The 24,290-nt window shown below is 49.0% G+C and overlaps 2 protein-coding genes across 5 annotated transcripts in view; both read right to left on the bottom strand.

Annotated features, from left to right (window-relative positions):
* Positions 1 to 209: 209 nt before the first annotated feature.
* On the bottom strand, positions 210 to 12,946 carry LOC147084189 (uncharacterized). Its single transcript, XM_085979443.1, has 2 exons — positions 9,577 to 12,946; positions 210 to 1,070 (listed from the first exon to the last, which is right to left on the bottom strand). Exon 2 carries the CDS (start codon positions 846 to 848, stop codon positions 300 to 302), a length of 549 nt encoding a protein of 182 aa, XP_085835569.1. The 5' UTR covers positions 849 to 1,070; positions 9,577 to 12,946; the 3' UTR covers positions 210 to 299.
* Positions 12,947 to 13,210: 264 nt separating this feature from the next.
* LOC147084188 (uncharacterized) overlaps positions 13,211 to 24,290 on the bottom strand; it is a 39,131-nt gene continuing 28,051 nt past the window's right edge. For all 4 annotated transcript variants that reach the window (XM_085979449.1, XM_085979445.1, XM_085979447.1 and 1 more), the window contains 2 exons: positions 22,798 to 22,993; positions 13,211 to 18,897 (listed from right to left, as the gene is read on the bottom strand). In XM_085979449.1, the coding sequence (XP_085835575.1) occupies positions 17,292 to 18,395 (1,104 nt within the window). In that variant the 5' untranslated portion in view covers positions 18,396 to 18,897; positions 22,798 to 22,993 and the 3' untranslated portion in view covers positions 13,211 to 17,291. The remainder of the gene's footprint in view (positions 18,898 to 22,797; positions 22,994 to 24,290) is intronic.

The raw sequence follows: 24,290 nt of genomic DNA, 5'->3' as shown, positions 1-24,290 counted from the left end.
AAGGGGTTATTAACATCAGCAGAAACAAACCCCAACTGTCAGAATCAACATGGTTCAGTCCTGAATGTGACTAACAGCAGCAATAACAGCAGAATCGAACCTCTGCAGTCACTTGTGAACTTGCTGGTGTCTCAGCAAGTTGGATGACTGATTGAATCCCTTCTCACACACTGAGCAGGTGAACGGACTCTCCCCGGCGTGAACTCGCTGGTGTGCCAGCAGGTTGGATGACTGATTGAATCCCTTCTCACACACTGAGCAGGTGAACGGCCTCTCCCCGGTGTGAACTCGCTGGTGTGTCAGCAGGGTGGATGACTGATTGAATCCCTTCTCACACACGGAGCAGGTGAATGGCCTCTCCCCAGTGTAAAGCGCTGGTGTCTCAGAAGGTCAGAGGAATTAGTGACTCCCTTCTCACACACGGAGCAGGTGAATGGCTTCTCCCCAGTGTGAATGTGCTGGTGTCTCAGAAGGTCAGAGGAATTAGTGAATCCCTTCTCACACACGGAGCAGGTGAACGGTCTCTCCCCAGTGTGAATGTGCTGGTGTATCAGCAGGTTGGATGAATTAGTGAATCCCTTCTCACACACGGAGCAGGTGAATGGCCTCTCCCCAGTGTGAATGTGCTGGTTTATCAGCAGGTTGGATGAATTAATGAATCCCTCCTCACACATGGAGCAGGTGAACGGTCTCTCCCCAGTGTGAATGTGCTGGTGTATCAGCAGGTTGGATGAATTAGTGAATCCCTTCCCACACTCGGAGCAGGTGAACAGCCTCTCCCTGGTGTGAACTCGCTGCATCGATGAGTTTCCAGCTGGGACATGGAGCTGAATCAGTTGAAGCCTCATCCACACACACAACACGTGTACGGTTTCTCCCTGCTGTGAACGGTGCGATGTTTTTTCAGACTGTGTAACTGTTTAAAGCTCTTTCCACAGTCAGTGCACTGGAACACTCTCACTCGGGTGTGTGTGTCTCGGTGCTTTTCCAGTCACACCGATCTTCGAAATCTTTTCCCACAGACAGAACAGGCAAACATTTCTCCTTCCACATTCAAAGGCCGATATTCCCTGTAAAAGCAGTTTACAAAAGACATCACTGTAAGTTCAGGATTAAAATTTGGAACAGATAATTCTAGTTTCTATGGAACATTCTCTCTCTTCTTACATAGAATTACACAGATTGTACAGCACAGAAACAGGCCAATCGGCCCAACTGGTCCATGTGGTGTTTATGCTCCACACGAGCCTCCTCCCATCTCTCTTCATCTCACCCTATCAGCATCTCCTTCTATTCCTTTCTCCCATGTGTTTATCCAGCTTCCCCTTAAATACATCCATGCTCTTCGCCTCAACTACTCCCTGTAGCAGCAAGTTCCACATTCTCAGCACCCTCTGGGTGAAGGAGTTTAATCTAAATAGGACTTCCCTGGGCAGCCAATCAGCACTGCTGCCTCTTTTGTGCATTTCCTGGCGAGGCGAAACAGTTGATATTTTCTGATCAAAAAGAGCTGAGGTCGGCAGCAGTAGTCCTGTTTTGCCTCCTTTGGAGGCCAGGTGTACGAGTAGAGTGAGCGCAGCCTTCACAGCAACCGCAATAAAATTGTTACAGTTGTGAAGGAACTTTGTGTCAGTGCACTGGACCACAAACAAAATATGTGTGTTGATTGTTGTCTTATTACCTGATGTGCCAAATAACTGCCTGAATCCAAGAGGTTAAAGCTTAAAACTAAAGGCTTTTATTAAGTAAGAACATGGCATCGAGTTAACACAGGGCAACCATCATTCATCACTGACCCAGCCCTTATGAGTAAGACTCACACCAATCCGGAAGGATCCAGAGGGGCGGGGCTAGGGAGGAGCATTAGTGGTTACACCTGTAGAACATTCCAGACATTAACAAGTACAACAACAACAGGCAATACAATAGCCAGAACACAGAGTTATTTCATCACATTCACCCCCTGCTATAGATTCAGTCTGTCAGGAGGTCTGATAGTCCTATGGGAATGACGTAACTCTTGCTGAGGCTCCTCCCAGGGTACTAACTCCGGTTCATTCAAATTCCCAGAATCATCAGTGTTTTCCACACTGAGGGTTTGTGTCTCTGAAGGTCCAATACCACGATTGAAAACTCTACTCTCAGAGTCGAACTCTTTTCGAGCTCCAGCAGGTGCAAGATCTTTAATAGAGACTGTATCCTCTCGCCCATCCGGATATTGAATGTACGCATACTGGGGATTAGCATGGAGGAGTTGTACTTCCTCCACCAGTGGATCAGTCTTGTGGCCTCTCACATGTCTGCGCAACAACACAGGGCCCGTGGTCGTCAACCATGTGGGTAACAGTACTCCATTGGTAGCTTTTCTTGGAAAGCTAAACATCCTTTCATGAGGGGTGGCATTCGTCGCTGTACACAAAAGAGACCTTATGGAATGCAGCACATCTGGCAGGACATCCTGCCAGCGAGAGGTCAGCAGGCCTCGTGACTTCAGAGACCATACGATAGCCTTCCACACTGTCGCATTTTCTTTCTCGACCTGACCATTACCATGAGGGTTATAGCTGGTAGTTCTACTTGTTGCAATCCCTTTCGATAACAAAAACTGTCGCAATTCTTCACTCATAAAGGCAGAACCCCTATCATTATGTATATAGTTAGGCATGCCAAACAAGGAAAACAGTTGGCAGAGGCATTTAATTACAACAGCCCTGGTCACATCCGGACAGGGGATAACAAAAGGGAACCGAGAGTACTCGTCTGTAATATTAAGAAAATAGACATTACGGTCGCTCGATGGAAGGGGACCTTTAAAATCAAGACTCAAATGCTCAAATGGTCGAGTTGCTTTAATAAGATGAGCTGGCTTGGACGGCTTATAGAAGCGGGGTTTGCATTCAACACAAACACGACAGGTTCTGGTCATTGTCCGGACCTCCTCAATAGAATAGGGTAGATTGTGGGACTTAATGAAGTGGTTCATTCTGGTAACCCCAGGGTGGCAGAGTGCGTCGTGGAGACTTTGAAGCTTATCTATACCTAGACTAGCACATACTCCTCATGACAAAGCATCCGACGGCTCATTGAATACTCCAGGCCTGTACTGAATATCATAGTCATATGTTGACAGTTCTATTCGCCATCTTAAAATCTTATCATTTTTGATCTTGCCTCTCTGCTTAGTATTGAACATAAAGGCCACAGATCGCTGGTCAGTAATAAGCATAAAACGTTGGCCAGCGAGATAATGTCTCCAATACCTGACTGCTCCGATAATCGCCTGTGCCTCCTTTTCCACTGAAGAATGTCGAATTTCTGGTCCTTGCAATATATGAGAGAAGAAAGCTACTGGTCTACCAGCTTGGTTAAGAGTTGCTGCCAATGCAAAATCAGATGCATTGACTTTCCACTTGAAAAGGGATCTTCTCATCCACAGCACATACCACTGCCTTCTCCATGTCCCGTTTGATATTAAAGAAAGCCTCCTGAGCTTCCGCCGATAGCGGAAAAGACGTCGACTTAATAAGAGGTCGGACTTTATCTGAGTAGCTAGCCATCCACTGGGCATAGTACAAGAAGAATCCCAGACACCTTAAAGCTTTTACAGTGTGAGGTAAAGGTAATTCCTTAAGTGGGCGTAATCTTTCAGGATCATGCTCCCGTTGGTCGCGGCCACAGATAGTAACATTGTCCAGGTACGGGAATGTTGCTTCCAATGCGTATTCATCCACCATATGATCCATCTCCCGTTGGAAGACGGATACCCCATGTGATGAAATATTCCATTCATCACTGCCTGTGACTGTGGTCGGTTTCAGTGTCATTTCCCTTCCCCCAGTCCTCATTGTATTGTTTATTGGAATGTGCTGTGTGTAGGGCTCCGCCCATACCTGGCCCCTTCTGTAAGCTAGCTCAGTCTGGCCTCAGTCCCCAGAAGGAAGATACCTCTCTCTCTTACGTGTTACTTTCTAAGTTAATAAAAGCCTTGTTTTGTTTCGCTAACATCGGGTCTCGGAATTATTGAGGCACATAAATTTTATTAACTTATTTTTCAACACTATGGATCAACTCCTGAAACCCGAACGTTTGGATTTGGATCAACATGCTCCGGACGCATCAGCACGCTTCGGACACTGGTTTGAGTGTATGGAATTCTTCCTGGACAATTCCGCAGCCGTCAAAGACGCTACGGACGCTGCGAGGATGAGACTCGGAATTCTGCGGAATTGGGTAAGCCACCGGGTTTACCCCCTCATCCAAGACGCCGATACGTACCTGGCCGCCTGCGACATCTTAAAGGCGCATTACCAGCAGCCTACGAATGAGGTGTATGCTAGGCATCTGCTCGCTACTCGCGCACAGCGACCTGGGGAATCGGTGGAGGAGTTCCTAAGCACCCTGAAAATGCTTGGCAAAGACTGCAAGTGCCGAGATGTAAAAGCCGCAGTGTACACTGACGAGTTTGTTCGCGATGCCTTTATCACAGGCCTCAGCTCCACTTACAGCCGGCAAAGACTGCTGGAAAAAACGGGGTTGGACCTGAAACAGGCTGCGGACACCGCGCGATCCCTGGATGTGGCCCAGAGAAACTCGGACGCCTACTCTTCAGTCCACGCCGCCACGTGTGCACCGAGGGCACCGCCATCTTGGAAGGCATCTTCCCCGCCCGGCAGCGCGACACCGGCGGGGCCCCGCTCTCCCCCCAGAAGCCCTACGACAGCCGCGACGCGTCAGGGACCCAACTGCTACTTCTGCGGGCAGCCAAAACACACCAGAAACCTGTGCCCGGTGAAAGGCACCACCTGCTTTAAGTGCGGTAAGAAGGGGCACTTCGGGAAGGTGTGCAGAGGGAACCCCGCCGGAAAACCAACCGCCGGAAAACCCGCCACCGCCGCGCGTGCGCCGTGGGAGCGGCCATCTTGGACGCCATCTTGCCCGACCTCGTGGGGTCCACCATCTTATGAGCAGACAGCGTGGACGCCATCTTGTATCGATCAGGGCCCTACAGTGGCATCGGTCACAGTGGACCAGACCAGGCCGCACCCGCTATCCAAATCAATGGTGGACATCGAGGTAAACGGGTGCCGGGTTAAATGTTTAATTGACAGTGGAAGCACGGAGAGTTTTATCCACCCAGAACTGGCACAACAACTCTCCCTAAAGGTGGTCCCTGCTCAGGGTACCATCTCTATGGCTGATAAAACCCAGACATCGAACATTCTGGGTTACTGCACGGTACAATTGGGCGTTAACGGAACTGTATACGATAATTTTAAAGTATTAATCATGAAGAACCTATGTGCGAGCGTGATCTTGGGCCTGGATTTCCAGTGCAACCACCAAAGCATCACGCTCAAGTATGGTGGGTCCCAGCCGCCCCTCACAGTGTGCGGTCTGGCTACCCTGAAGGTAAAGCCGCCTTCGCTATTCGCGAACCTTACCCGTAACTGCCGGCCAATAGCGACCAAAAGCAGGAGGTACAGCTGGGAGGACAGGCGGTTTATCGCGACCGAGGTAGACAGGCTCCTGAAAGAGCGCATTATTGAATGCAGCAACAGCCCGTGGCACGCCCAAGTGGTAGTGGTAAGGGGTAGCAAGAAGAAACGGATGGTGATCGACTATAGTCAAACGATCAACAGGTACACCCAACTAGACGCCTACCCGCTACCCCGCATATCAGAAATGGTGAACCAAATCGCCCAATACCGGGTGTTCTCCACCATCGACCTCAAGTCAGCGTACCACCAGCTCCCTATCAGACCAGAGGACCGCCCGTACACCGCCTTCGAGGTGAACGGACGCCTCTACCAATTCCTCAGAGTCCCCTTTGGGGTGACGAATGGGGTCTTGGTCTTTCAGAGGGAGATGGACCGCATGGTCGATGACCACCACTTGCAGGCAACCTTCCCCTACCTCGACAACGTCACCATCTGCGGCCACAATCAGCAGGATCACGACTCGAACCTCAAGAGGTTCCTGGAAACCGCACAAAAACTCAACCTCACCTACAACGAGGACAAGTGCATTTTCAACACCACGCGCCTCTGCATACTAGGCAGCGTGGTGGAGAATGGGGAAATCGGACCAGACCCCGACCAATTGCGCCCCCTATGGGAGCTGCCCCTGCCCAACACTCCCAAAGCCCTGAAAAGGTGCCTGGGGTTATTTTCTTATTATTCCCAATGGGTCCCCAACTACTCCGACAAAGCCCGCTCCCTCTTGAATGCATCCTCTTTTCCGCTCTCTGCTGAGGCCCACGCCGCCTTCAAAAGCATTAAGCAGGATATTGAGCGGGCCACGCTACAGGCAGTGTACGAGAACACTCCATTTCAAGTGGAAAGTGATGCGTCTGACTTCGCCTTGGCGGCCACCCTCAACCAGGCGGGGCGGCCCGTAGCTTTCTTCTCGAGGACCCTCCAAGGGCCCGAGATCAGACACTCCTCCGTGGAAAAGGAGGCCCAAGCCATCGTGGAGGCAGTGCGCCACTGGCGCCACTACCTAGCCAGCAAACGCTTCACCCTACTTACCGACCAGCGGTCGGTAGCGTTTATGTTCAATAATAAACAGAGGGGGAAGATTAAAAATGATAAGATTCTTAGGTGGCAGATTGAGCTCTCCACCTTCGAGTACGACATCATTTACCGGCCAGGGGTCCTTAACGAATCCCCTGACGCCCTCTCACGAGGGATGTGTGCCAGCACCACCGGGGATCGGCTACAGACCCTCCACAACGACCTCTGCCACCCAGGGGTCACGCGGCTGTTCCACTTCATAAAGTCCCGTAACTTACCCTACTCGATTGAGGAAGTTCGGTCTCTGACCAGGAACTGCCGCACTTGCGCTGAGTGCAAGCCTCGGTTCTACCGCCCAGATAGAGCCCACTTAATCAAAGCTACACGGCCCTTTGAGCGGCTCAGCTTAGATTTCAAGGGCCCCCTCCCGTCCGTCGACCGCAATGTTTACTTCCTGAACATTGTGGACGAATACTCCCGGTTCCCATTCGCCTTCCCCTGCCCAGACATGACCAGCGCCACGGTCATTAAATGCCTCAACAGCCTATTCTGCCTGTTCGGTATGCCGAGCTACATCCATACGGATAGGGGGGCGTCCTTCATAAGTGAAGAGCTACGCCAGTACATGCTGTCCAAGGGGATCGCCACGAGCCGTACCACCAGCTACAACCCCCGGGGTAACGGCCAAGTGGAGCGAGAGAACGGGACAGTATGGAAAGCAGTCACTCTAGCTCTAAGGACCAAGGGCCTCCCTATCTCCCACTGGCAGGAAGTCCTCTCGGATGTGCTCCATTCGATACGGTCACTATTGTGTACGGCCACTAATGCCACGCCTCATGAACGAATGTTTGTCTTTCCCCGGAAATCCACCTCAGGCGTATCCATGCCGTCATGGCTCTCCACCCCAGGTCCGGTACTCGTGCGAAGGCATGTGAGGGGTCACAAGACGGACCCTCTCGTGGAGCCAGTACACCTACTCCACGCCAACCCCCAATACGCATATGTCCGGCACGCCGACGGAAGGGAGGACACCGTGTCCATAAAAGACGTTGCCCCAGCCGGCATCGACAACAACCACGGCAATAGCAGCAACAACGATCACAGCAACTCTTACCCACCCACTACTCTTTCATCACCCCCGGAAGAACATCGACCAACGGCACCCCCACCAACTACCCCTTCAACAACCCTGGCGGCACCCCCGGCAGAGACCCAGGAGGCTACCGGGGACACCCAGCCGACACCCGCGGCACCACAACAGCCACGTCGGTCGCAGAGGACTATCAAACCCCCGAACAGACTAAATCTATAGAAGGGGTGAATGTGATGAAATATTCCATTCATCACTGCCTGTGACTGTGGTCGGTTTCAGTGTCATTTCCCTTCCCCCAGTCCTCATTGTATTGTTTATTGGAATGTGCTGTGTGTAGGGCTCCGCCCATACCTGGCCCCTTCTGTAAGCTAGCTCAGTCTGGCCTCAGTCTCCAGAAGGAAGATACCTCTCTCTCTTACGTGTTACTTTCTAAGTTAATAAAAGCCTTGTTTTGTTTCGCTAACATCGGGTCTCGGAATTATTGAGGCACATCACCCCATTCGTCACTCCAAAGGGCACCCTAAGGAATTGGTACAGGCGCCCATTAGCTTCGAAGGCCGTATAAGGTTGGTCTTCTATTTTGATGGGGAGTTGATGGTAGGCAGACTTTAAATCAATGGTGGAGAACACGCGGTACTGAGCTATCTGGTTCACCATCTCAGAAATACGAGGCAAAGGGTAGGCATCTAATTGGGTATACAAGTTTATAGTCTGACTACAATTGACCACAAGTCTTTTCTTTTCATTAGTTTTAACCACCAGCACCTGGGCACACCACGGGCTATTACTGTGTTCGATGATTCCCTCCCGTTGAAGCATTTCCACTTCCTCTTTTACAAATTTTTTATCTTCTGAACTATACCGTCGACTCTTAGTCGCTATAGGTCTACAATTACGAGCAAGGTTCACGAACAAAGAAGGCAGACTTATTTTTAAAGTAGAAAGGCTGCAGACTGTGAGCGGAGGCTGGGATCCACCATACTTAAGAGTGATGCTCTCATACTGACACTGGAAGTCCAAGCCTAAAATTAAGTTCACACACAACTGAGGTAATATGAGGAGTTTAAAGTCCTTATACTCTGTATCCTTAATGGTCAATGTGACTTTACAATATCCAGTTACCTCCGAAGTAAGGAACTTGGACGCCATCATGATTTCACTTCGAGTAGGATACACCTTCAATGAACAGGAGTTAACAAGGTTGGGGTGTATAAAACTTTCAGTACTGCCACAGTCTATCAAACACCCAGTAGGACGACCATTAATCTTGATGTCCATCATAGATTTCGACAAGGAACACGGTATGGTCTGGTCAACCGTAACCGAGGCTAGAGTAAAACGATAGGCAGCAGCAGAGAAGACATCTGGTACAGGATTACCCTTACACACTTTACTAAAATGTCCCCGTTTCTTACATTTAAAACAGGTAGCCTCTCTGGCTGGGCATCTTTGCCTGGGGTGTTTAGATTGGCCACAAAAATAACACTTAGACCCATGGGGTACAGCCGCAACAATAGGATTAAGTGGAGGCTCCTTTGGTGTTATGGATGCCTCCATATTCGGAATGCACGAGGCTGAGAGAGATGCATGGGCTGATGCATACACTTCTAAATTCTTCTGGGCTACATCTAATGATCGAGCAGTAGCGACGACCGTTTTTAAAACTAATGAGTCATTCTCGAGGAGTCTCTGTCTAATATAATTAGATCGGAGGCTAGATATGAAAGAATCGCGGATGGCTTCTTCCTGATACAATATGGCAGAGACAGCCTTATAGTTGCAATCCTTAGTCAAAGCCTTAAGACCCTGTAGGAAATCGTCCAGGGATTTCTCGGGTAATTGCCTGCAAGTAGACAAACAATACCTGGCGTATACTTCATTAACCGACTTAAGGTACTGGGCCTTAAGGGCTGCGAGGGCCTCTTCATATGTAGTAATATCTTCAATTATAAAGTAAGTTTGATGACTTACCAAGTTGGTTAGAAGACCCAACTTGTTAACCATTGGATCGAACGATGCGATGAAGTGTTCAAAACATCGAAGCCAATGCGTAAATTTCTTCAACACATCTGCCGAATGGGGATCGATATCCAGACGCTCTGGTTCCAAAAATCGATCCCATCTTGCAAAAGTTGTTACTTAATAAAATTGATGCGCCAAATAACTGCCTGAATCCAAGAGGTTAAAGCTTAAAACGAAAGGCTTTTATTAAGTAAGAACATGGCATTGAGTTAACACAGGGCAACCATTATTCATCACCGACCCAGCCCTTATGAGTAAGACTCACACCAATCCGGAAGGATCCAGAGGGGCGGGGCTAGGGAGGAGCATTAGTGGCTACACCTGTAGAACATTCCAGACATTAACAAGTACAACAGACAATACAAATGCCAGAACACAGAGTTATTTAATCACATTACCCTACTGTAAAGTGCCTTGAGATGTTTTAAAAGCTCTATATAAATGTAAATTGTTGTTGGTGTATAGAGAACTCTGTTGAAATTTAGTGAAATGATCAATAACCAAGGAAGATCATTTCTTTGTTTGGTTCTGTTAGTTTTCATAGAATCATGGAAACGTACAGCACGAAGGAGGCCATTCGGCCCATCGTGCCTGTGCTGGCTCTTAGAAAGAGCACTCGTGCTTCGTCCCACATCCCTGCTTGTTGTCCGTAACCCTGTAAGATCCTCATCCTCAAGTACCCGCCCAACTCCCTTTTAAAATCATTGATGGAATCAGCTCATGACCTTTTCAGGTCGAGCATTCCAGCTCCCGACAACTCTGAGTTTTATTCAATTGTTACCACAGTTGCTTCTGTGGAGGTTTAATAATAAATGCATTTTGCTGTGAAAGCAATTAAAACATTTCCAGTATATAAATAGACAGATGCATCAAAATATTAAAATTGTGGGAGGGAGGGCAGTGCTCACCCAGGGCCCAATAAACAATGGAATTCTTGTTTCCCAACCCAATGCTCAGAAGATGAAGCCCCAGAGCTGCCTCTGGCTCGGTTCCACCTGCCCTATTCTGACAAGCTGAGGTGTTGGTCAGTGCACTGTGATTGCCCTGTGGGCAGAAAATGGCAAATCTAGAAATATGACCAAAATAACACATTTTAACCCCAAAGCTGTAAATCCCCGTCCCACACACTCTCCCTCCTCCCTGTGCTGAAATCCAAACCCATCGCACCATCTCCAACATTTCTTTCCTCCACTCCCAGTTTTCCCCCTCCCTCTACTCTGGTTGGGTTCAGTTCCACACCCGCTGTGTGCAGAGTGAGAATAAAATCAATGAGTCAATGATTGTCTCTCTTGGTCATTGGGACCCTGAAACCTTCAGTTCCACACCCGCTGTGTGCAGAGTGAGAATAAAATCAATGAGTCAATGATTGTCTCTCCTGGTCACTGGGACCCTGAAGCCCCGCCCACTCTCTGTTCCTGTACCAAGATGGCCGCACATGCGCCGTGCTACAGGTGGAACCAGTCTGTCTTTCCTCCACCAAGATGGCGGCGTCTAACCCGGGCCTGTCACCGAGAAAAAGCCTCACCGCTGCCATCCGGTGGAACACCTTCGGCTGCTGGATCTCATTCGGGCCTGAGACCATTCTCCAACTTTATAAACTCTGCGGTGCGGCCTACCCACAGTTTATTAATCTCCCGGCCCCGCTCCCGCCGACCTGCATCTCCGCCCGGCAACCGCACAGGGCTTTCTCTGTAAAGTCGGTGAGGAACACGTGACCCGAGCCCAGGGCCTGATTGATGGGAGCTTCCTACCAACAGGGAGCGAGCGGGGCGGGGCTGGAGGAGCGAGCCGGCGGCGGTTCCTCCAACCAATCGGGGAGCCTGAGGGGCAGGAATGGCGGCACCCAGTGGGCGGGGCTGGAGGAGCAAGCCGGTGGCGGGTCCCCCAACCAATCGGAGAGTCCAAAGCGTGGGACTAGCGGCACCCAGTAGGCAGGGCTGGAGGAGCGAGCCGGCGGCAGGTCCTCCAACCAATCTGGGAGCCAAAGGGGCTGGACTAGTGCCGGCTGATTGTCTGATCCTCAGGGCAGCGAGTTTCTCCAGTCCCTTGTTCAGGGCCCGGGGCCAGGGGAGGCTGTGGGCCTTTATTCCCCGCATTGGACACAAGGCTCTTTGTCTCACAACACACTGGCTCAGGTTTTAATAGAGACTTTTTAAATTCATCAATAAAAGCAGATAAACCCCGTGCTTCTGTGGAAACCCGTCCCTATCTGACAAGGCGCCCGCGCTTCCCCACCATGACTCCTCAATAGCTAGGTTTCCCGCAAGTGAAATTCGGTCAGGATAGTGCTGGGTTGGGGCCGTGCCCCACCCAGCTCGGGCCATCTCTTCCACGTAGGATGAATAGGCAGGTTCCTCCAGACCCTGTCCGGCTTCTCCCGAAGGTCGCTGCGGGGTCTCCTCCTAGATTCGTCCAGTGGCGAGGTGATCCCCAACATTCTGTATAACTATATCTTCATTCGATGCTCAGCTCAGGCTGGGCGAACAGGGCTGCTCCTTTGTCCACTCTCCTGCAAAAGAACTTAAAAGGACATGCAGCCAGGTCTCTCACTGACCTGCTGTCTTAGGTGGAGACATGGTCGGGTCCCTTGGCCTCGGACCAAAATACAAGCATTTGGCACACTTATAAACTTAAACCTTGAACTTAAACTCAAAACTACTAGTTACATTCTAAACTTAAAATTTAAACACCTTAAAAGCAAGCTATAAACATTGGTAACTTAACACAAAGCTATAATACAAATGCCGCCCATCTCCGGACGGCCAGGTTAATCTCTGGTGTCACTGTCGCAGATTACTGCTGCCTGCAGCAAAGCTGGACTGCCTCCTGCTTCTGGTCCCTGGCAGCTTATGGCTGCTAGTTGGGGACCTCTGTAGTCTGTTTCCTCCCGGGCTCGGGAGATTGCACTTTGTGGCGGGTACTCTGGTGACCATCTTATCTTGGGCTTGTGGACCCGCTGAGACCTTCTGAGGGGCGTCTCTGTGGGGTAAGAACATAAGAAATAGGAGCAGGAGTAGGCCAATTGGCCCCTCGAGCCTGCTCTGCCATTCAATAAGATCATGGCTGATCTGATCCTAACCGCCTATCCACTATGACAGGACTATCTCCTGAATCTAACAGAATTAGACACACGAAACAGGAGCAGGATCAGGCTACACGGCCCCTGGGCCCGCTCCGCTACCCACAGGGCCATGACCGATCCGCACCTAAACTCATGTCCAAATTCCTGCCTGCTCCCCATAACCCTTAATTCCCTTTTCTTCTAGGAAACTGTCTATTTCTGTTTTAAATTTATGTAATGATGTAGCTTCTACAGCTTTTTGGGGCAGCATATTCCATGGACCTACCACCCTCTGAGTGAAGTAGTTCCTCCTCATCTCAGTTTTGAAAGAGCAGCCCCTTATTCTAAGACTATGCCCCCTAGTTCTAGTTTCACCCATCATCTGGAACATCCTCCCCGCATCCACCCGATCCAACCCCTTCACAATCTTATATGTTTCAATAAGATCGCCTCTCATTCTTCTGAACTCCAATGAGTAGAGTCCCAATCTACTCAACCTCTCCTCATATGTCCATCCCCTCATCCCCGGGATTAACCGAGTGAACCTTCTTTGTACTGACTCGAGAGCAAGTATGTCTTTTCTTAAGTATGGACACCAAAACTGTATGCAGTATTCCAGGTGCGGTCTCACCAATACCTTGTACAACTGAAGCAATACCTCCCTATTTTTATATTCTACCCCCCTAGCAATGAAAGCCAACATTCCATTGGCCTTCTTAATCACTTGCTGCACCTGCATACTAACCTTTTGAGTTTCGTGCACCAGGACCCCCAGATCCCTTTGTACTTCAGTACTCTCCAGTTTCTTGCCATTAAGATAATAACTTGCTCTACGATTTTTCCTGCCAAAGTGCATAACCTCACACTTTCCAGTATTGTATTCCATCTGCCAAGTCTCTGCCCACTTACTTAGCCTGTCTATGTCCCCTTGCAGGTTTTTTATGTCCTCCTATCTCACTACTTTCCCTCCCATCTTAGTATCATCTGCAAACTTTGATATGTTACACTCGGTCCCCTCCTCCAAATCGTTAATATAGATTGTAAAGAGTTGGGGACCCAGCACTGACCCCTGTGGAACACCACTGGTTACTGATTGCCAGTCTGAGAATGAACCATTTATCCCAACTCTCTGCCTTCTGTTAGATAGCCAATCCTCTATCCATGCCAGAATATTACCCCCAATCCCGTGATTTTTTATCTTAAGCAATAATCTTTTGTGTGGCACCTTGTCAAATGCCTTTTGGAAGTCTAAATACACTACGTCCACTGGTTCACCTTTATCCACCCTGTATGTTACTTCCTCAAAGAACTCCAGCAAATTTGTCAAACGTGATTTCCCCTTCATAAAACCATGCTGACTTTGTCTTATTAAACTATGATTATCCAAATGTCCTGTTACTGTCTCCTTAATAATGGACTCCAAAATTTTACCTACCACAGATGTTAGGCTAACCGGTCTATAGTTTCCAGCCTTCTGTCTACTGCCCTTTTTAAATAAGGGTGTTACATTAGCAGTTTTCCAGTCTGCTGGGACCTTTGCTGAGTCCAGGGAGTTTTGGAAGATTATTACCAATGCGTCCACAATCCCTACCGCCACTTCCCTCAAGACCCTTGGATGTGAGCCATCAGGTCCAGGCGATTTATCCGCCTTGAGTCCCATTATTTTACCGAGTACCACTTCCTTAGTGATTTTGATCGTGTTTATCTCCTCCCCCCCTATAGCCCCCTGCTTGTCCAGTGTTGGGATATTCTTGGTGTCCTCTACTGTAAAGACAGATACAAAATATTCATTCAGTGTTTTTGCCATCTCCATTATTTCCCACCATTAATTTCCCGGTCTCATCCTCTAAGGGACCAACATTTACTTTAGCCACCCTTTTTCTTTTTATATAACTATAAAAACTCTTACTATCTGTTTTTATATTTTTTGCTAATTTACTTTCATAATCTATCTTCCCTTTCCTAATCAATCTGTTTGTTATTTTTTGCTGTCTTTTAAAGTTTTCCCAATCCTCTATCCTCCCACTAGATTTGGCTACCTTATGTGCCCTTGTTTTTAGTCGAATACTATCCTTAATTTCTTTACTTAGCCACGGATGGCTGTCTTTTCTTTTACACCCTTTTCTTCTCAGTGGAATATACTTTTTTTGGAAGTTGTAAAATAACTCCTTAAATGTACACCACTGATCATGTATCGTCTTACCCTTTAATCTATTTTCCCAATCCACTTTGCTCAATTCTGCTCTCATACCTTCATAGTCTCCTTTATTCAAGCTTAGCACGCTTGTTTGAGATACAACCTCCTCACCCTCTAATTGAATATGGAATTCAACCATGTTATGGTCACTCATTCCAAGGGGATCCTTTACTAGGACATTTTTAATTAATCCTGTCTCGTTACACAGGACCAGATCTAAGGTTGCTTGCCCCCTGGTCGGTTCAGTTACATACTGCTCAAGAAACCCATCCCTAATACACTCAATGAACTCATCCTCAAGGCAGCCCTGCCCAATTTGATTTGTCCAGTTAATATGATAGTTAAAATCCCCCATAATTATAGATGTTCCCTTATTACAAGCCTCAACTATTTCCTGATTGATACTCCGTCCAACCGATAAACTTTGGCTGACGGACCCTGAGCCTGGGTCACAGCCCTAGCTGGCTGGGATCCTTCTCCCCCTGATGCAAACAGCCCGCACTGTTTAATATACCTGGCAGCCTGCCAGTAATCTGGGTTTGTCTCCTTTTCCCTACCCACTCCTGTACTGGGGGCAGGTATCCCCTCACCACCCGCTGCTGGTGGCTGAAAATCTTCCTCTCCAGGTCCAAAACCTGGTACCAGCTACTTCCATATGTCCCCTGCAAGAGGAATTGCTATCCCTTCCTCCCAGAGTCCCACACCATAGGGGGAACCACTCTAGAAGCAGGCTGGGAAGCTTGTCCCTTTAACCAGGCGACTGCGCCTGCACGAGAAAACTGAAGAGGAGCCGCTGTGGTCACGGGCTGGGGAACTGCACCTGCGCGAACAGGCCGTTCAAAAGACTGGGGAATTCCTGTCTTCAGACCGGCAACTACGCATGAGCAGGCAGTCTCTTCAAAAGGCGGCTCCTCCCTGGAGCCCCCCAAGCGATTTTCTGTGAATGAACTTGCAGCAGCCTGCAGATTTCTACTCTCAGGCTGCGGTTTCTCTGTTTCTGAACTAAATAACTGGTTCAAATTTAAACTTTGGCCAAAACTTAGGTCCCACTGGGGCGGGGAAGTGTCCCAATTGGTGGGCCGGACAACTTTTCCCTTGAAACAAGCCACAGCGCCTGTCTTTACAGCCTGTGAACTTGAACTTGTATGGTCAGATTTATACAATTTACATTGGTTGGCGTGGAACCACTTTGTGCACCGGGGTAGTTTTACTGCATTGACCATGGGGCTGGCCCTATCAACTATACTATAGGGTCCCATGTAGAGTGGCTCTAAACTTCCCACCTGGGCATAGTTTCTTACCATTACGAGGTCTCCTATCTCCCACTGGTGGCTCTTGCTAGGCTCGAGCAGAGGCCGGTTATTCCGATGCTGCTTCCCCATGCTGTCTGCTGCCTGCCCATAAATTACCCCCGCCTGCTCCTGACTGGTGAATCCCGATAGTATGTATGGAACCCCGTTAGACAGAGGTGAGGTGGTGGGATTATCCGTATGGATCATGGTGCATGATGCCCCCGTATCCAATAGATAAGTCCCTGTAACCTTCTCTACCTCCATCTGTACGAGCGGTCTCTTCCATTCATCGTACCGGAGATTACACAGACGGACAGGCTGCGCGGGCTCCAGTCATTGTGGGGAGGCAGAGGTGGGCAAGGGGGCTGCAGCACCACTGATGGCTGCTACCTTTCCCTGATTGGCCCTGAGGAAAGATTTTATCGACTCCATGACGGACTCGACTGTATCGGGAGGAGTTTCTATCTCTGCCTTCTGAGTTGGGCCTCGGGGGTCCGGGCCTTATCATCTCTCCCAGGCTTTTCACAATCCCTGTGCCAGTGGCCATCCTCCCCGCACCTGCAACAAGTGACCTTGTTCTGGGAGTGGCGGCGCCACTCTTTCTTGTTTTGAGCCCCAGGTTTAACCTCGTGGACCTTACCCTTTTGCTGGGGGGTCCCACTATTCCGACCGTTCCTATATGCTACTGTGAGCTGCCGGATTACAGTCTCTTCGGTTGCTAGGGGGTCTCGGTGGTCAAACCAAGTATCAGCCTTTGCTTTTATCTGGGGCAGGCAATTGGACACCAGGCAACGAAACCATTGGGTCCGCTGCTGCTGGTTCAGGTGTGCCCTATCTTGTCCCCCTGTACACGCGCTGTTGTAGACTGGCCACAGCCTGTCTACAAATGCCTGTAGGGTCTCCCCTTCCTTCTGCAGAGTTTTCCCTATGCGATCGAATGGACTGCCGTCGTTCGCACCCATGGCTTCCAGTGTTTCCTCCTTTAGGTCCTCAAAACCCTTCTGCCCTCTCTTAGCCTCATCTGAAAGGGTCTGATAGAGCTTACTATCTACAGAGAAAAGCAACATTTTGGCTTTCTCTTCGTCATCACAGCCGTTAACACAGGCTGCCTGTTCTATCTCTTGGAAGTGCATTGAGGGTTTCCCTTTTCGGACAGCAGGGGAATATGTTTCACCAGGCCTCTGAGCTGTTGGGTATCATAGGGTACCAGATAAGTATGCTGAACAGCCCCTGGGTCATTATCGTTCACGGGCAGACCGTACCTCCGTTGTCGGAGGGGGTACACTGGTCCTGGTCCCCGCCTGCCTAGTGGGACTTGCTGGCGTTCTCCTACCACCCCATTGTCCACCCCTTCTTGCTGCCAGAGCTCCTCAAAACTCGGAGCTGTGGGCTGTGGTCTTGGGATCTCTAATTCCCTAGCCAGCTCTGTTCTGTGTGCTGCCTGTGGGGCAGTTTGATTTGGGCTGCTGGTACTGTCCGACGGACTTCCCTTCGGACTTATGAGACATATCATCCCTTTAGTCCTTAATAACTCCATACCCAAACTCTCTATCTGTCTGTTACATGGGGTATGATCTGCTCCACTAAATCTTTGGTCGCAGGCCAGCTTATAAGCTGCCTTTACCTCCCTAACCTTTTCCTCCTGCTCTGTTACTTCTGAGGTGAGGCAGGCATTCTCTTCCCGCAGTTTCATCTCGTTACTCTTTGCTTCTGTAATTTGGCACTTTAGGAACTCTATCTTGTGCCTCGTGTGGCTTTTGCCCTTGGTAGCTTCTTGGGTGAGATGTGCGTTTTCCTCCTGTAGCCTCATCTCATTGTCCCTAGCCTCTGTGACTTCCTGCACAAGGCGCTCTATCTCTGCCTGGCATTTTGTGACCTCTAGTGTGAGGCGTGCATTTTCTTCCCACACCCTCATCCCACTATCTCTGGCCTCATTCACCTCTCTTATGAGGCGTTCTACGTCCGCCTGGCATTTTTCAAACACTGACTCCCGATTCTTGGCCTCTGTAACCTCCTCCCGCACCCTCATCTCACCCTTCTTAACCCAGCCACCTATACTATAATAGGTCAGCTTACATGCTGCCGCTAACTTCTGCAGGGCTACCCACAGACTGAAAGCAAGAAAAGCAAGAGCTGATGCTTTCTCTAGATCCAGACCACTTATCCTTTCAAAAACTTCCTCCAGTCCTGCCGTGGTCGCCAATTTGTAGGTGGGCATCCTTTACCTGGTTTACAGTAATTTACCTGGTCAGGCTGCCTTTGCCACTGCCCTGTGACCTATTTCAATCAGCGGTTTCAAATTGCTAAAAAAAAAACCTCCAGTTCTGACTGGAGGAACTTATAATTAATGATATATTAAAAACGGACAAATAGTCTGGAAGCAAGAAAGTCAAATTTTATTAAAACTAAAGAAACTACACCACACGATCAAAGTAATCACGGTAAAATTGCTTAACAGGGGAAGGCAGACGGCAAAAATGAGGGATAAATGGCTACAATGTTAACCGTACAATCTTAGCAACATTTCCCTTAAATTACCACCCCTTTACTTCTCCCTAGATTGTCTTGCTAGTGGGTCAGAAGCCTTGCTCACCTGCAGTCCAAAGAGTAAAAGAGACAAAAAAGGGGGCAGAGGACATCCTGGGCTTAATCTTTATACCTTGGGAGTCCTTGCTGTTTTCGCACCGAAAATGTCCGTGCGCAATTTCGCGCCGAAAAGTCTGAATACACAAGAGAAGGGCTTTTAACTTCCTCCATTCATACATGGAGACATCACGTAGTAGAGTCAATTTCAGTGAATGGATGTGTGTTAGCAACCCATTGTGCTTGCCGTCCGATGATTGGCTGATTCAAATGGGCCACTCCCCAGTGTAAACAAGCAGCTTGTAGGTTACCGGACCCACCCAATACCACAGGGTGACTGACAGCTCGGGCTCCATTCAAACTTACTACAGGGCAGTGCTGAGCTTTTCATGTGCTAACAGCCTGTCTGTCCTTTTCTGCTGCCTTTTAAAATTCTGTTTCCATGAGGTCTGTTCAGCCATTTTTATGCCCTGGGCAATTTAAACAGGCCAAAACTCAAGAGTACATCTTTTAATAAAATGTACAATCTTAAAGTGTGCGATTTTCACAAAGTTCTTTGATTCCAGTGTCCAAGTGCTGCCTAGCTTACGAGCTTTTTAACGCAGCCTTTTGCGGTTCTGAGTATGTTTTAAAACATTGTCCAACCCAGAGACAATTTAAATCACACAAGTCTTCGTCCACGATGTGGATTAATATTTCCCGATCTTCGGGGGCTGAGGAGATTTTGCGACCCCTACAGTGGTGGGTGAACGACTAGAGACCATTGTCAAGGACAAAATTAATTCTCACTTGGAGAAGCATGGATTAATAAGGGGCAGCCAGGATGGATTTGTTAAAGGTAAATCGTGTCTGATTAACCTGATTGAGTTCTCTGATGAAGTAACAGAGGGTTGATGAAGGTAGTGCAGCAGATGTTGTATATATGGACTTTCAAAAGGCATTTGATAAAATACCACATAACAGACTTACTCTGAAAATAGAAGCAGAGGGAATTAAAGGGCCGATGGTAATTTGGGTATATAATTGGCTAAGGGAGAGGAGGCAGTGAGCAGTGCTGAGGGATGTTTTTCTGACTGGAGGGAAGTATGCAGTGGGCTCCCCCAGGGGTCAGAATTAGGACCATTGCTTTTCTTGTTAGATATAAATGACCTGGACTTGGGTATAGGTGAACAATTTCAAAGTTTACGGATGATACTATTTACTATGTTGCCAAGTTTTGTGAGTGTAGTAGTAGCAGACTTCAGAAGGACAGAGACAGACTGTGAAATGAGCAGACACAAAGCAGATGACATTAAATGAGGATAAGTGTGAAGTGATGCACTTTGGGAGAAACAACAGGGAGAGGCCGTATAATCTAAATGGGACTATTTTGAGGGGGCGCAAGAACAGAGGGACCTGGGGGTCCATATTCACAAGTCTTTGAAAGTGCCACGGCAAGTTGGTGAGGCGGTTCAGAAAGTGTATGGGTTACTTGGCTTTGTCAATAGGGCCATTGAATACAAAAACAAGGAAGTTACACTAAACCTTTACAAATCACTAGTTAGGAACATAGGACAGGAGGAGGCCATTCAGCCCCTCGAGCCTGTTCCGCCATTCAATGAGATCATGGCTGATCTGTGACCTAACTCCATACACCCGCCTTTGGCCCATATCCCTTAATACCTTTGGTTAACAAAAACCTATCAATCTCAGATTGAAAATTAACAATTGATCGAGCATCAATTGCTGTTTGCGGAAGAGAGTTCCAAACTTCTACCACCCTTTGTGTGTAGAAGTGTTTCCTAATTTCACTCCTGAAAGGTCTGGCTCTAATTTTTAGACTATGCCCCCAGTCCTAGAACCCCCAACCAGCGGAGATAGTTTCTCTATCTATCCTATCTGTTCCCCTTAATATCCTGAAAACTTCGATCAGATCACCCCTTAACTTTCTAAATTCCAGGGAATACAACCCTAGTTTGTGTAATCCCTCCTCGTAACTTAACCCTTGAAGTCCAGGTATCATTCTGGTAAACCTACACTGCACTCCCTCCAAGGCCAATATATCCTTCCTAAGGTGTGGTGCCCAGAACTGCTCACAGTGCTCCAGGTGTGGTCTAACCAGGGTTTTGTACAGCTGCAGGGTTTAGGCCTCAGCTGGAGTCTTGTGTACAGTTCTGGGCACCACACTTTAGGAAGGATGTCAAGGCCTTGGAGAGGGTGCAGAGGAGGTTGACCAGGATGGTACCAGGGATGAGGGACTTCAGTTATGTGGAGAGATTGGAGAAGCTGGGATTGTTCCCCTTAGAGCAGAGAAGGTTAAGAGGAGACCTAATAGAGGTGTTCAAAATGATGAGGGGTTTTGATCGAGCAAGTAGGGAGAAACTGTTCACTTTGGCAAGTGGGTCGGTAACCAAAGATCACAGATTTAAAATAGTTGCTAAAAGAACTAGAGGGGAAATGAGGAGAATTGTTTTCATACAGAGGGTTGTTAAGATCTGGAACGCACCATCTGAAAGGATGCTGGAATCAGGTTCCACAGGAACTTTCAAACAGTAATTAGACGAGTCCTTGAAGAGGACTAGTTTGCAGGGTTCTGGGGATAAAGCTGGGGTGTGGGACTAAATTGGACAGCTCTTTCAAAGACACGATGGGCCGAATCACCTCCTTCTGTGCTGTTAGGTTCTATGATCAGTGTGAAGTCGCTGGTGTCTCTTCAACTCCCCGTAGCTTTTAAAGCTCTTCCCACAGTCAGAACATTTAAAGGGCCTCTCGTCAGTGTGAACTCGCTGATGTGTCAGCAGGTTGGATGAGTGACTGAATCCCTTCCCACACACGGAGCAAGTGAACGGTCTCTCCCCAGTGTGAACTCGCCGATGTGCCAGCAGGTTGGATGAATCAGTGAATCCCTTCCCACACACAGAGCAGCTGAACGGCCTCTCCCCAGTGTGTAGGTGTTGGTGTAGCTTGAGGTCCCCGGACCTTTTAAAACTCTTCCCACACTCAGAACATTTAAAGGGTCTCTCGTTAGTGTGAACTCGCTGGTGCCCCTTCAGCTCCCCGGAGCTTTTAAAGCTCTTCCCACAGTCAGAACATTTAAAGGGTCTCTCGTCACTGTGAACTCGCTGATGTAGCAGCAGTTGGGATGAATCAGTGAATCCCTTCCCACACACGGAGCAGGTGAACGGCGTCTCCCCAGTGTGAACTCGCTGATGTACCAGCAGGTGGGATGAATTAGTGAATCCCTTACCACACACGGAGCAGGTGAACGGCCTCTCCCCAGTGTGTAGGAGCCAGTGTCCCTTCAGCTGCTGGGGGCTTTTAAAGCTCTTCCCACAGTCAGAACATTTAAAGGGTCTCTCGTCAGTGTGAATAAGTTGGTGTTGCTTTAGTTCCCCGGGGCTTTTAAAGCTCTTCCCACAGTTAGGACACTGAAATGGTCTCCCATCAGTGTGAACTCCCTGGTGTCCCTTCAGTTCCCTGGGGCTTTTAAAGCTCTTCCCACAGTCAGAACATTGAAATGGTCTCTCATGCGTGTGAACAAGCTGGTGTCCCTTCAGATACCGAGCGCTTTTAAAGCTCTTCCCACAGTCAGAACATTGAAATGGTCTCTCATCAGTGTGGACAAGTTGGTGTTGCTTTAGTTCCGCGGGGCTTTTAAAGCTCTTCCCACAGTCAGAACATTGAAATGGTCTCTCATCAGTGTGGACAAGTTGGTGTAGCTTTAGTTCCGCGGGGCTTTTAAAGCTCTTCCCACAGTCAGAACAATGAAATGGTCTCTCATCAGTGTGAACAAGCTGGTGTCTCTTCTGATCCTGAGGGCTTTTAAAGCTCTTCCCACAGTCAGAACATTGAAATGGTCTCTCCTCAGTGTGAACTCGCTGGTGTGTTTGCAGGTGGGATGAACAAACAAATCCCTTTCCACACACGGAGCAGGTGAACAGACTGTCCCTGGTGTGACTGCCCCGTTGAACTTTCAATGCAGACGGGGAACTGAAGCCCTTCCCGCTGTCCCCACCTTTACCCGGTTTCTCCCCGGTGTGACGGTGCAAGTGTCTCACCAGGTCAGGCGATCGGCTGAATCCGCGTCCACACACTGAACACGTGTGCGGTTTGTCTGCGTTGCGATCCCTGCTCTCTCCTTCCATGTGCAAAGGTCGATGATATTCAGGTCCTGATGAATCCAGCGACTCTGTCAGATCTTGACGCGATGTTTGGTCTGAGCTTCCCGCCTGTGACTGCTCCACTTCTATAATCCTGTAAATTGTGATCAGAAAAGGATCAGAGGCAAACTGTTGTTTAATTTTCCCCTTTCCGAACCTAGGGGCAGTGAAGCTGATTTTCAGGCCCCAGCTGCTGCACAGGTTGGTTGAAAGGATCAGCAGTAATGGCGGCTGTAATACCCACAAGGCCCCGGCTCTGCAGAAACCACTCTGTTGACTCGGAGTCCCGCGCATGTGCTCATGGCCCCCGCGCTCTCCCTCCTGCTCTACAATCGCCCGTCCCGATCGGTCCACAACACGCATGCTCAGCACACAAAACCCCACGGTTGGAACATCGGGCGTGCATGTGGAGCCGCAACATCTGGTACGCGTGAGCGGCTCAGGTGGGGGCGAGTCGGTGTTTCGCCTCAGCCGCCAGGGAGGTGCGCATGCGCAGGACGACCCAACATTCTTCCCGTCAGCGATCACTCCCTCGTTTCTTTAATAAAAACAGAAAATGCTGGAAATACTCAACAGGTCAGGCAGCATCTGTGGAGAGAGAAACAGAGTTAACGTTTCAGGTCGATGACCATTCGTCAGAACTGCTTGCTCTTTAGTGTCAGCCAGTGGCTCAGTGGGTAGCACTCTCGCCTCTGAGTCAGAAAGTTGTGGGTTCATAGTCCCACTCCAGAGACTTAAGCACAAAAATCCAGGCTGACACTGCAGTGCAGTGCTGAGGGAGTGCGGCACTGTCGGAGGTGCCGTCTTTCGGATGGGATGTTAAATTGAGGCCCTGTTTGCTCTCTCAGGTGGATGTAAAAGATCCCATGGCATTATTTCAGGAAAGAAAGACTTGCATTTGTATAGTGCCACCAGATATCCTAAAGTGCTTTACAGCCAATGAAGTACTACAATGAAGTAGTCACTGTTGTAATGTGGGAAAGAGCAGGGGAATTATCCCCAGTGTCCGAGCCAATGTTTATCCCTCAATCAACATAAAAAAATGATAGATTATCTGGTCATTATCACATTGCTGTCTGTGGGAGCTTGCTGTGCGCTAACTGACTGCCGCATTTCCTACATTACAACAGTGACTACACTTCAAAAGTACTTCATTGGCTGTAAAGTACTTTGGGACATCCGGTGGTGGTGAAAGGCGCTATATAAATGCAAGTCTTTCTTTCTTCACTGGTCTCACCAGCGACCTCTTCTGGCGGTTGGTTGATTGACAGACGAGAGCCCGCGCATGCGCACTCGGAGCGGCGGTTTGGGCCGACTCCGGCAGAGTGACCCCTCCTGGTCACAAAGGGTAATGACAGCGCATGCCCAGAGGAGACCAACCCCCCTCCCCC

Source organism: Somniosus microcephalus, unplaced genomic scaffold (genome assembly GCF_052327205.1).
Source record: "Somniosus microcephalus isolate GS21.2 unplaced genomic scaffold, FLI_Smic_1.0 unresolved_chr9, whole genome shotgun sequence".
Lineage (NCBI taxonomy): Eukaryota > Metazoa > Chordata > Chondrichthyes > Squaliformes > Somniosidae > Somniosus > Somniosus microcephalus.
This window is presented reverse-complemented; position numbering and strand designations above follow the sequence as displayed.